Source organism: Balaenoptera acutorostrata, chromosome 4, assembly GCF_949987535.1.
Source record: "Balaenoptera acutorostrata chromosome 4, mBalAcu1.1, whole genome shotgun sequence".
NCBI classification, from domain to species: Eukaryota; Metazoa; Chordata; class Mammalia; order Artiodactyla; family Balaenopteridae; genus Balaenoptera; species Balaenoptera acutorostrata.
In genome coordinates, this window is record NC_080067.1 from 109,641,713 (window position 1) to 109,654,566 (window position 12,854).

General features: G+C 36.2%; 1 protein-coding gene across 3 annotated transcripts in view; it reads right to left on the bottom strand.

Moving 5' to 3' along the window:
- Nucleotides 1–4,415: 4,415 nt before the first annotated feature.
- Nucleotides 4,416–12,854, bottom strand: part of EPHA3 (EPH receptor A3) — a 365,584-nt gene continuing 357,145 nt past the window's right edge. For all 3 annotated transcript variants that reach the window (XM_057545924.1, XM_057545923.1, XM_057545922.1), the window contains one exon: nt 4,416–7,139. In XM_057545924.1, coding sequence (XP_057401907.1) covers nt 7,034–7,139 — 106 coding nt within the window. In that variant the 3' untranslated portion in view covers nt 4,416–7,033. The remainder of the gene's footprint in view (nt 7,140–12,854) is intronic.

Consider the following 12,854-nt stretch of genomic DNA (forward strand, 5'->3'; position numbering starts at 1 on the left):
AGTGGACAGACTGGAGAATATAGAGAGAAGTAGGGTTTTATCCCAGGCAGGTCTTATGTACCAATACTAAAGAGTATTCTGTGTTCTAGAAATGATAAGTTGACAGCTGCAGGCTAAGTTCAGCACTTAGCTGTGTCTTCCTCATTATTAGATGGGTGATCACATTTAAAATATATAAAAAATTCTCACAAAAACTCAGATCAGAAATTCTCTTGAAAGATCAGGAATTAACACTGGATTCTTGTAGCCTTATTGCTGAGAAGCTGCTTCTGGAGGAATGAAGGGTGCTTTTATGGGTCACCAAGCTCTCCACTTGCTTCACTCATTTATATAACCTGCCAGGCCCCTGAGGCATTTGCATTTGCAAGTCTCCTGAGGAGAAACTACAAAACTAAATTTGCTTCAGTATATTAGTGTGACTGATAGTGGAGATATCAGGGCTGGAGTCAGATGAATTACTTAAGAGATTCCTTCAGTAATCAAGACAGATAATGGGGGCCCAACAGAGGCTGTGGTGGGATGTAAAGAAGCAGACACCAAGAAGGAATTAGACCTGCAAGAAACTTTTTGGTGGGCATGCTGGTGAAGGATTGGGACAGGGGAGAAAAGAAGGCTTGGAGAGCTTACAGATTGAAATACAGGTCTGACACCTACGAGAAGAAAGGGCAAAGGATGGGGATAGGATAGGAGGCTCAGACCGCAGTGCAGCTCTGAGAACACCTCAGCCAGGATGACTGCAGCCTGAGATTCAAGATTGCTTTTTGAAGGAGTCTGCTGGTTGAGAAGAAATGGCCTGGAACTAGTACTCTCACCACGCTTCACGACCTGGTGTAAACTAGGCTGGGGAGTTTGAAAACACAACAGTTTGAGTTTGTCAGCTAATTGCTCTCTTTCTAATAAATTCTCTCTTGATATGAGATCTGAACAGTGAATGCCCATAGCAGACACAGTTACCACTAATATATATTGGATTCAAGTAATGAGAAAAAAGAGTTCAAAATGGTTGCCTGTAGAGAAGAAATGGGTGGCTTTAGCAAGAGACTGATGTTTCAATCATGGCCTTCTGCCTCTAACACATTATATACGTGAGTAGAAGGACTTGTGGCGGAGATGGCTATATGGATTCCAAAAGCTCTTTCCTTTTCTATGTGAGCACACTACTTGCCCCACACTCTCTTTCAGTCAAGTAAAGCGGTATGATTGCGTTCTAGTCCGTGGAGAGAGGTAGTGATGTGTGCCACTCACAAGCAGGGCTCATGACATCTGCCACAGACAATCCTCCCTTCCACTTTACTGGCTGGAAGCAAAGGATTCCAAGGCTTTACACTCCACAAGATGGAGAGAGTGCGGGGTTTGAATCATTGTATAAGTGAGGCCACCTGGAAAACGACTACTTTGGGTTATTCTGTGTCTAAAATTGTATTTTTTAGTATGATAATCTACAGGTCCATCCATGTTGCTGCAAATGGCATTATTTAATTCTTTTTAATGGCTGAATAAAGTGAGTCAGACAGAGAAAGACAAATATCATACGATATTGCTTGTATGTGGAATCTAAAAAAACTGATACAAACGAGCTAATTTACAAAACAGAAACAGACTCACAGACTTAGAGAATGAACTTACGGTTACCGGGGGGAAGGGTTGGGGGGAGGGATAGATTGGGAGTTTGAGACTGACATGTACACCCTACTATGTTTAAAATAGATAACTAACAAGGACCTACTCTATAGCACAGGGAACTCTGTTCAATACTCTGTAATAACCTAAATAGGAAAATAATTTGAAAAAGAGTAGATATGTGTATATGTATAATTGAATCACTCTGCTGTACACCTGAAACTAACACAATATTGTTAATCAACTATACTCCAATAAATAAAAATTTAAAAAAAATAATAGAGATAAAATTGTATTTTTCATAATTTAAACTGTTGACACTTGGAGATTTATTATAGCAGCTAACATTAACCTAAAAAAGGTGGTCCAAGATAAAGATACATGTACATATACCACAAAAAGATATATAGATCTCTACATAGTATCAGAGACACCTTTCTCCTTTGAATTCTTTTTTCTAAAGCTTCAGACTCATATCTTCAACAATTGTGAGCTTATTAAAGTTTGGCTAGCAACATAAATTTAGCAGACTCATAATGTCAAACTAACCTCTCCTTATTCCCTACTTCTAACAATAGTGCCATCATTTCCACAAACATTCCAGACATTTTATGATTCACTTTGATTCTTACCTCTGGAACAACTCTCATGTCAAATTGGTAAATTCTGTTAATTCTCTTTTCTTTCTGTGTCTTTGTATGCATCCTGTTCTCTATATTCTATTGCCACCACCCTAGAGTAAGTGAATAGCTTCATGCCTACAACACTAATACAGATTCCTAACATCATATAGTCTACTTAACCTACAGCCATTCCCAAATCATTTTTGCAAATGGGCACTGTCACTGTCCCCAGAGCATTTTGGGGATTACAGTAGCAATTATATTATGGAAAGAACACAGAAAAAGAGGATTCTAGTTTGAAATATCTGTTTATTTATTTACTAGGGTTACCTTGGGAAGGTGACCTGGACATTCTGAGCCTTGATTGCCTCATCTATTAAAAGTGGCTAAATCTATTCACAGGATTGTTGCAAAATTTAATGGAGTAACTTGTAAATGGTGAAAGCAAAACACCTGTCTCATAATAGTGCTTAAAACATAGTTATTGAATGAATATATATATTCTTCTTTACCTGCTCCCTTTATCTCCTGCTTACAAGTTATTCTCTACTCCACTCAACATGATCGAATGCTATTTCTCCTTCAGGGAAAATTCAAATCTGATCTATTCTGTGACTTTACCTCTATGGAAATCTTGATCACTCATCTTATCTTGCCTCATATTTTGAGTCAGCAATGGTTTTTGTATATAATCATTTTCTTTAAATAGGTTGCAAATGACTAGGGACCTACTTTATACAAAGTATCAAGTGTTTCTTAGAATATTATTTGAAATTTCAGTTCATTGGTTGTCTTTAATTTTTGTTTTATCTGGCCCATTCAGAATTCTTTCCTTCTTTTTTCATAAAAGATACTCTGACTTTCTTTTGGACTTAAACGACTCTGACACCTCTGATCCCTGTGGATCAATTCCACATGATCCCACCCACTATCTCCAACGGCAGGCTCAGGACTAAGAACTACCAACCTAAGTCATTCATTTTCCTGTCCAAAGTGATTCAGACAGGGCTTGTGAGCCAAGCAAGGCTCCATGACTTCTACTGGAACAACTGAGGGACAGTAATTATCTCACAAGAATTATAATGTAGAATTATATTAACTAGAAAACAAATACTGTATGCTAACACATATATATGGAATCTAAAAAAAAAAAAAAGGTTATGAAGAACCTAGGGGCAGGACAGGAATAAAGACACAGACGTAGAGAATGGACTTGAGGACACAGGGAGGGGGAAGGGTAAGCTGGGATGAAGTGAGAGATTAGCATTGACATATATACACTACCAAATGTAAAATAGATAGCTAGTGGGAAGCAGCTGCATGGCACAGGGAGATCAGCTCGGTGCTTTGTGTCCACATATAGGGGTAGGATAGGGAGGGTGGGAGGGAGATGCAAGAGGGAAGGGATATGGGGATATAGCTGATTTACTTTGTTATACAGCAGAAACTAACACAACACTGTAAAGCAATTATGCTCTGATAAACATGTTGAAAAAAAAAGATATACAGTCATGCCTCGGTATCCACGAGAATTGGTTCTAGGATCCCCCATGGTGTATATCAAAATGCGAGGATGCTCTAGTCCCATAGATAGCCCTCCATATCCATGGTTCCACATCTGTGGATTCAACCAACCACAGATCATGTAGTACTGTACGTATTTATTGAAAAAAATTTGTGATAAGCAAGCCCACGCAGTTCAAACCCAAGTTTTTCAAGGATCAACTGTAGTTTGCAAATTAACCCAGTTAAGAGAAAAAATAGGATCAGTTAAAAAGAAAAAGAATAAGACATGCCTGGAACCATCTGCTCCTGATTTCTCAGCTAGGAAGTTTATCTCCAGACTTTTCAGTCATGTGGGCTGAAAATTTCCTTATTTTCTTTAAGTTATTTATTTGTTTTTCATCACTTGCAATTGAAAGAGAACTACCTAATACAGTTGTGTTTTTTAACCATAAAGATAATATTTACTGATTATTTTTCTAGCTGATTGATAATGAGATTTAAACCAAAAAAATGTGGATAACATAACACCAATCCTTCCTCACTAATGGAGAAAAAAGAAACAGCACATTCTTCTTGACTTACATACATTTCATTATTTTGCTGTTTAAATAAGCACATATTTTTATAATATTTAAAAAAGGTTCAAAGACCACTTCTTTATTCCAATCTGTAAAAAATATTTTTGTTATGTTTATTATAAAAATATAAATGTTTCCACTACAAATCATTTTACATTAGTAAGAGGCCATCTACATTGTACAACATAAACTAAATGAGTAATGTTTTGAAGATACAAATTTAAAGTACATATATATTGCCAATCATATCACATTTATACATGGCTTATTTGATACTTAGTACAGCTTAAAGTGGGCAAGTAACCAAAAATAAATAATATACGTAAAACAAATTTAAGATACAAAACAGATAATATGGTACATGACGTTACAAAGGAGTTGTGGTTTCATGTTTATTGAAAGCCAATGCAGTTTCTGTACAAAGAGATGGCCATTAGCATTCTAGTACCTCTACTCCACGGTTAAGAATCGTACACTGTTATGTTTACATATGTACAGGGTAAGGATTGTGTAAAGTAAATTTATAAGAGGTCAGATAGAAAAATAGTGAAACAATGAAGAGCAATATACTGCGTATACAATCTCAACTTTCAAATGGAAACCATAGCCAAAATAAGTGAAATAGATTCAACAATCCTCAACTTCTATTAGTTCATGAAATGCACAGATTTTGTTGCGTATGCACAGACGAGTACCTAAGAAAGTAAATGCTAGTCTGGAAAAAAAAATGAGATTGAAGCCAGATTCAGATCTCAATCTAACATTCCACAACACAAAATGTTTGCTTAAAAATGTTTTTTTAGCTGCTTCTAGCAGGCTTAAGTGAAATTTGTAATTAATTTCATAATCACATATATCTTTTTAAAAGGTTCATGCTCTTATACACCCAATACATAATTCTGGTAGGATGATTTGACTATAAGGAATATTGCAGAAATTTGAGATACAATTTCATATATGAGGAACACAACCTAAGCCTTATTACACTAAATTTACAATAGATTAGCACTTGTGAATTTTGATCTGTGACTGTAAGCTGTGTTAGTGTTCCATTTTGCATAAGAACATAAAGGTTGCTGCATTGTTTTATCCATTCTATTTTGTGACATATGCATTTCTTATTCCAATAACATGACCATATCAGCATTAGAAAGAATATAGATATAGCTAAAATGTTGCTTCACAATATATTATGGCTAGATCTCCACCAGGTATATATTTCAAATATTAATGAGTATGCTCATATTTGACCTTTATGGAATAGTAAGTGTAAGTTCCTGTAATAAGAGATCTTTCCAGATTTTGAGTCTTGCTAGACAACCAGCTCTTTTGAAAATTATATGTTCAATAAGTGTCAAGAAGTTCAGTGCTTCTAAGATATACACCAAAACTACAATAGGTGCATTTCAGCAGAGACTCTTAAAGATAATAATACTTGCTATTGATGATGACAATGTTTAATGAATTTAACAAAACCCCAGTGAGGCAGATGAGTAGTTTAGTTATCACCATTCTCTATAAATAGCTCAACAAGTTTAAGCAAAGATATTAAGTGGCATTTCAAAGCCAGTCAGCAAGTGATTTTTTGACTCATGCTTCAGCTTATAGGCTATATTGCCAATTAATGCAGCAATCTAAATAGGATCCCAATCCTTTCCAGCGTAGCTATTCTCTATTCAGGAGTTCTAACGTAGCTCTTTTACTAATGGAAGGAATTGATGGTCTCCTAAGCACCAGAGCAGGGCAGGTATGTCATTGAGAATCCATTACACACAATCCAGTATATTACACTAAATTAGGAGTGTACAGTTTATTATAAAATGGAGAGACAAAAATGGATGGAATAATTCAGACTGTGAGAGATTTGGCTAGTGTATGAATAAGGAAAGGGTTTGGTTTCTTTTTGTATATAGATATAGATACATATAAGTGGATGGTTAAAAAAATCTGGAAAGAAACCCATCATTTTCTATGTTTCCTACTGCTGACAATTTGAGAGAGCATTTGGCACTTGACTGTCACAAATCCAAATTAGATCATCAAGGCATAAATAGAAAACAATAAAAACAATTCAAAAGAAAATAAATATGTACTTTTCTTCAAAATTAAAACATTTTTTACATGGTAATACTTAAGGAAGCTAACAATTAAAAACGTGTAGTACTTAAAACAACTACAAACTTCATTTCCATATGCCTTTTAACAGATGAAAGGGAATCATACAATAAAAAGGTAGTAAATATGGCCAGATAGTTTGAGGTATGAATTCCTCTATTTTGCTTGCTTTTAAAGAAACAAAATACCTGTTACAGATTTCTTCTGTGTATAAAAATATCACAAGTCTTTTCTTTTGTGGCTATTTGTAAACAGAGCCACCATGTTCATTATGTAATTTCATTTGTTTTGCTTTTATGATAGTTTATGATCAATGGCTCTATGCTAGTTCATCATTCTGCGCTGAAGAATTTTGATTTAATCCATCAACTAACATCAAAAAGCAATTACAAAACAAAATATACCCACCCACCCATTCACTAAATGATAGGGGAAAATAAAGAGCTTTTCAATTCCATTTTAAGGCATTTGTACTCGTATCTGAGTGTCTTATTGGGCTTGGAATGTCCACCAGTATTTCCAGTGTTGACATCTGTCTGCAGCGTGACGTCACATCTTCCACAGCCACCACCTCCTTCCAGAAATAGCACTTTACACTGGGACTGGACTATTCTTTGATTGTGTTTCTAGAGCTTTAATACTACTGATGATCTTCTTCTGTGGCCCAACCACAGTGACACCAACTTTTTTCATGTCACTGTAAAAAAAAGGAGAAAATTTCTGGTGAGAATCATGGTTTCCTGGATAGTATGTAAGTAGGAGATTTTCAATTAACAAAGCTTGTGCAGTTATAGATCCCAATGCTTTAGACATAACTTTCTGATTTTTGCACCATTTGTGTATTATATCCTGACTATTCTACCTCTAGTGGAAGAATATAGATGGTATAGTGGGTTGAATAGTGTTCCCCTCAAAATTTCTGTCCATCTGGAACCTCACCATGTGACCTTATTGAGAAATAGGGTCTTTGCAAAAATGGACTCTAAATCCAGTGAGACTATCCTTATTTGAGAAAGAGGACACACAGGGACACAGAGAAGAAGACCATGTAAAGATGGAGGCAGAGATTGCAGTTACTTTGCTGGCATCCATCAGAAACTGGAAGAAGTAAGGAAGGAGTCCTTCTTTTGGACTTTGGAGCAAGCGTGGCACAGCCAATACCTTGATTTCCAACTTCTGGCTTCTAAACTGTGAAAAAATAAATTTCTGTTGTTCAGGCCAGTAAGTTTGTGGTAATTTGTTATGGCAGCCCTAGGAAACAAATGCAGATGGTCACATATTCTTGTGGGGCATTACCTGTCTCCCTTAAATCTGGGCCAGTCTGGGGACTGCTTTGACTGACAGAATACATTTGAAGTGACACTGTATCAGTTTCTGCACTCAGATCTTAAGATACTAACAGATTCCACCTCTTATCTCCTGAGACACCCTCTCTAGGCCCCAGAGCTGCCATGTGAGAAGTATGATTACTTTGATACTATGATATCAAAGAGGTCATCTGTAAGCACTTGGTCTACAGACCCAGCTATATGAAGCTTCTGCACCAAGGCAGACAAGAGTGAAACCATCTCAAGCCCTCCGGACTAGACCAGATGCATGTTAGATGAATACCTAATTCAATACCAACACCAGAGCAGAAGAATCGCCCTCCTGAGCTCTGCCCAAATTCATGAATCACGACATTGTGTATACAATAAAATCGTTGTTGTTTTAGCCTTTTAGTTTTGAGGCAGTTTGTTGTACAGCCATAGATAACTGGAACAATTTCTTTAAAGTAGAAAGTTCTTTCAAAGTAGAAAAAATGGCAAGGATAGTTCTCTTAAGGCATTTATCAAAATTATTCAATTTAAAATAGTTAAAACTCAGAAACCAGGCATTAAAATAAAGATTATAAGAACATATAGAATTTCATTTAGGGGGGAAAAAGACTTAGCTAAACATGTGCAAATGATTAATTAAATATTCTTGATTTAAGTAATTCATTCATACATTTCATCTCTTTCAGGTCTTTACTCAAACATCCCCCTCTTATGAGATTTCCCTGATCCTCCTATTTCATATTGTAAACCCTCTCTGCACTCATACCTGCACTTCCTAGTTTCTTTTTTGTTTCATTTTCTTCCAAAGCATTTATCATCATCCAGCATATTGCCATTTTTTCCTGATTTATTTTCTTTACTCTCTATCTTGTCCCACAAGAAGGTGAATTCCATGTGAACAGGGATTCTTGTCGGTTTTGTACTCTGCTTATCAACCACACCCTGAACAATGACTCTCATTTAGCCGGGGCTCAACATGTACTTACTAAAGAGTGAATCGATAGTCCAAAATACGTTTATCTGGGGAAGTTGATAGAGGATTAAGTGTCACTTGGCAAGGAGTGCTAGGCAAACTGAAAGTGGAAAGAAGGAAAAGTACACACATGCAAATACACGCACACACACAGATGGAGCCCCTTTATATTGAGCATTAAAAAAAGAATGAAAAATTGGGAATTCAACCTCACTGAATTGAACTAATTGATTTCTTAAGAAGTGAGTTCCTTGGGGCGGGGAGTGGGGGGGGGGAGTGGTGGTGTTGGTGGTGGTGGGATGAATTGGGAAATTGGGATTGACATATATACACTAATTTGTATAAAATAGATAACTAATAAGAACCTGCTATATAAAAGTAAAATAAAATTTAAAAAAAGGAGTTCCCAAGCAATAAAGGTGTGCAAGAAGACAATAGGTAACTACTTAAGAAGCAATTTACACATTACTTAAGCATCTGCTGCATAAAAGTAATTAAGGCTCAGTTGCATTCCAATCACCTGAGCTGGGGATGAAACCCTGATGCCCTACAGGTTACCCCCCTGCTGTCATTCAAGGGTCTGATAAATTCTCTATGGACAACTTGTATTTTGCCTGAGGTCCTCTCTGATCACAGTCTTCAGCTACCTTGCTTCACCAGGAAGGCTAGTGGGGAGCTACGGTGACATCAAGCTTGCCACCCTTTGTGTAACTGTGGATAATGAAACCTTTGCTTAGAGTAACGTAGTCTGTTTATGTTGACCCCTGCTTTTGAGAATGTGTGCTCTACAGGATTTTGATTCTTTTATAAGGATACCATGGATCTATCTTTAAAATGAACAACAAACATTTCCCTACTCATCCTCAAACTATAACAAAGTCAGGTTATGAATCTAAGAGCTAGAAAACAGGACAGATATAAATGTATATAAATCAATAGATCCTCACTGTTTTTGTATTTCTTCTCTCATCTTTCTTCCAATTCTATATCATATTTTTTTATAACTTCCTGATTTTTTTCTCTGTCTCTTTATTTTCCCCTTCTTTACAAGCTTAAAAAAGAAAATATAATCATGGAAAGCAGAGAAAAAAAAATGCTCCAAGGTAATATACTAATTTCCTGAGCTCACTGAGAAATTTAAACATAATAATATATGCTATGATGCCTGGCCCTTATTTCCCCTCTGGAACTGAAGCACCAATACCCTGGACACTGGAAAAAATCAGATGCTGCAATTTCGCAGACCAGCTTGGGACAACTCTGAAGGACCAGCCAAGCTCTAGGACTCTTGTTCCAGTAGGTAGGACTGAGTCTTCTCCTTCAGTCCAAGGCCCCCTATCACTTCTTTATGGATGTATGTCCCAAGGGCACCTGAAGAAATCTTCTGCATAAAACTGTTTCAGATTCAGTGTCTGGGAACCCAACATAAGCAAGTAGATACATAATTTTGTTTATATTTGATGCAAAGGATTATACTGGGAAAGGGAATTACAGTAACTATCCCTTTAGGTTATGCCTTAACTTGAGTTTTTATGTACCCTCTACCTTCTTTTCCCCCTACCAAAATGTGTTCTACCCACCACCCTGCCAAGTCCAAAATCTCTCTAAACATCCAGCTGCTGTAGTCTCAGTAACACTCCCCATATGCTTATCTCGTTAGGACTACCCTGTTCAGAAGAGCAGTGGAAAAGTTCAAGACTAAAGAGCAGCTCAAGATCGAGACCAGAGGTTAATAAGCTATCTGGTACTTCAAAGGCAAAAGGATAGGTGATGACACTTTGAAAACGGCATCCAAGGGTGCAGGATAATGACATGTAGCAATTAATCTGCCTCCAACTCATTCCACACACTTAATTCTCTCTCCAGTTTCTACAGTCACTCTTGCCCTTTCTCATTCTCTCTTTCCTTCTCACATTAACCTTCCTAAATCCATCTTAGGCTATGAAATAATATTTTTAAGAAATATGTTGACTGAATAAAACTGCACATTTTTAAAAAATTTTATTTGAAAATTAGATGACTTGAGTAGCTGGCCTAAAAATGAGATCCCTAAACTAATTGAAATAAGTTAATATTTATTTGAGTATGAAACTCTTGACCTTTTCCTATAATTGATAGTCTGGATAGTAAAAAACAAATGCAATATCCTTTTTAAAGTATCTCTGCCTTATTCTAGGAGAATCTCTGGAGTTATTTGGTCAAGGGAATCATTTCTGAATTGACTCTGTAAGACACAAAGAAAATAGGGATTGGAAGGAATCAAATTCAAACAACAAGCCTAAGACTGCAAAAGGAAGAATGAAATACCGAGTTAAATATTTTACAGCATTTAAGGTGAAAATGTTGCCTCACTAAACTTTTCCAAATTTTTAGTGTATTAAATATTTTTTAATTCTCGTTCTTATAATATAAACAAGGGTGGGTATGAGGTAGAGATTGCAGAGACCCAAGAAGTAAACAACTCTTTTCAAGGAGTTTTAGGTCAGTAAATGTTAATTCTACGTTGTCCCTGAATTGAGGAGAAAGGACAGAAGAAAGAACACTGAAATACAGATAGATCTGAAACCATCTGGCTCAGTGTGAAGGGCAAACCTAAAAGAGCCGAATCTCTTAGGAAAAATCAGTTTTCATTCATCGTGAATGTACACTCACAGGTTGTCTAAATAATCATAACAATTAAGTGAAAATATTCTAACCAGCCAAAAAGAGCTTAGCATCCAATACTGTACTGTTGAGACAAATACATCCCTAACTTGGAAGTGTAACAAAGGCTGCCACTTTACCTTTTTAAGCAAATAGCTTTCTGACCATATTCATAGATTAGAATGTCTGACTATATTAAAATTGTGAGCTAGCAGTTAATCATATTAACAATGTTCTGCTTCATCCACTTCAATATAGTGTTCCATTATCTAAAAGCTCTGAGTGTTGATATTTTATTGAGAATAAACATTTGCCTTTGAAAATCTGACAATGGTGTAGAAAATTTTAACTTTGTGCTTGTTCTTTGCTCTGCTTCTGTGCTCTGAAGCAGGTTTCTTGTATATCATAACCCAAACTGTTTACATTACTAAAATAAGAACTTATAAAAATATTTAAATACATTAATATATCCTGGGACTGTGTCTGATCAAAATAACTACCATAGAAACCCAAAACACATTGTCGATTGGGTCAGAAGTCTATTCAACAGATACTACATTCTATTTTAAACAGGAATGCCAACACATATTAAGTAGACTAGTGTTAGTTTATTTTCTAAGAACAAATTCTCCTCTTCAATAGTAATATACCCTTGCTATAGATTCTTTTGTGATGTTTGTGTTTCTGAATGGGATGCTATACCATAAATGGTAAACTTCTTTACCTATTTGTTAGGCACTTGTATCTCTATTAATTACACTACACACCCCTTTTTGACACTTAATCTATAGCTCTCCAAGGTGATTTTGTTTAAATGATTGACAGGATGACAATGAAAGTCCTTAAATATTCAACAACATTTAAATATTCAAATATTGGATATGACTTAAAGGAACTTGAGAGCACAAAAGGGTTTATTTAATGTAACAAAGATCAAAGATAGAAGATTTTGACTCGAAGATGGATACAGTTTCCAAACAGACCTTGCAAGCTACAAAATTGTGGACAACTTTTGATGTATCTGCCCCACACAAAACCTCTTTCTTTGGAGCAGTCCTTTATCTTACCCTCAGAAAATGATCCATAGCGTCAAGTTCATGCTGTCTCACTCTACTTCCTTTGAATAGAAATGATTAGCTCATGGCAAACATGACTTTGGAGAAGCCAATCTATAAGCAAGACTGAGGCCATCAGAATGTCTCTCCGGGGGACTTAGAAGAAAGAGAGTTGGACCCTGGTCAGTTGAGTGGCATACCAAGGTTGTATGATCTAGGGTTGAGAGAGTCATTTTCAGCTATGTGCATGGGAAAACAGAAAAAGTCACTGTGTAGAAAAAGAAAAAATGATGCAGTCTCATTGGAAAGTGAAGTAAATTGTCTCTCGTTCACAGAGAGATGAAGAATATGGCTTTCAGTTTTTCACTTCCTGTTCCCAATTAGCATACCTGGTGAATGAGGATGAATTTTATGGATTATTC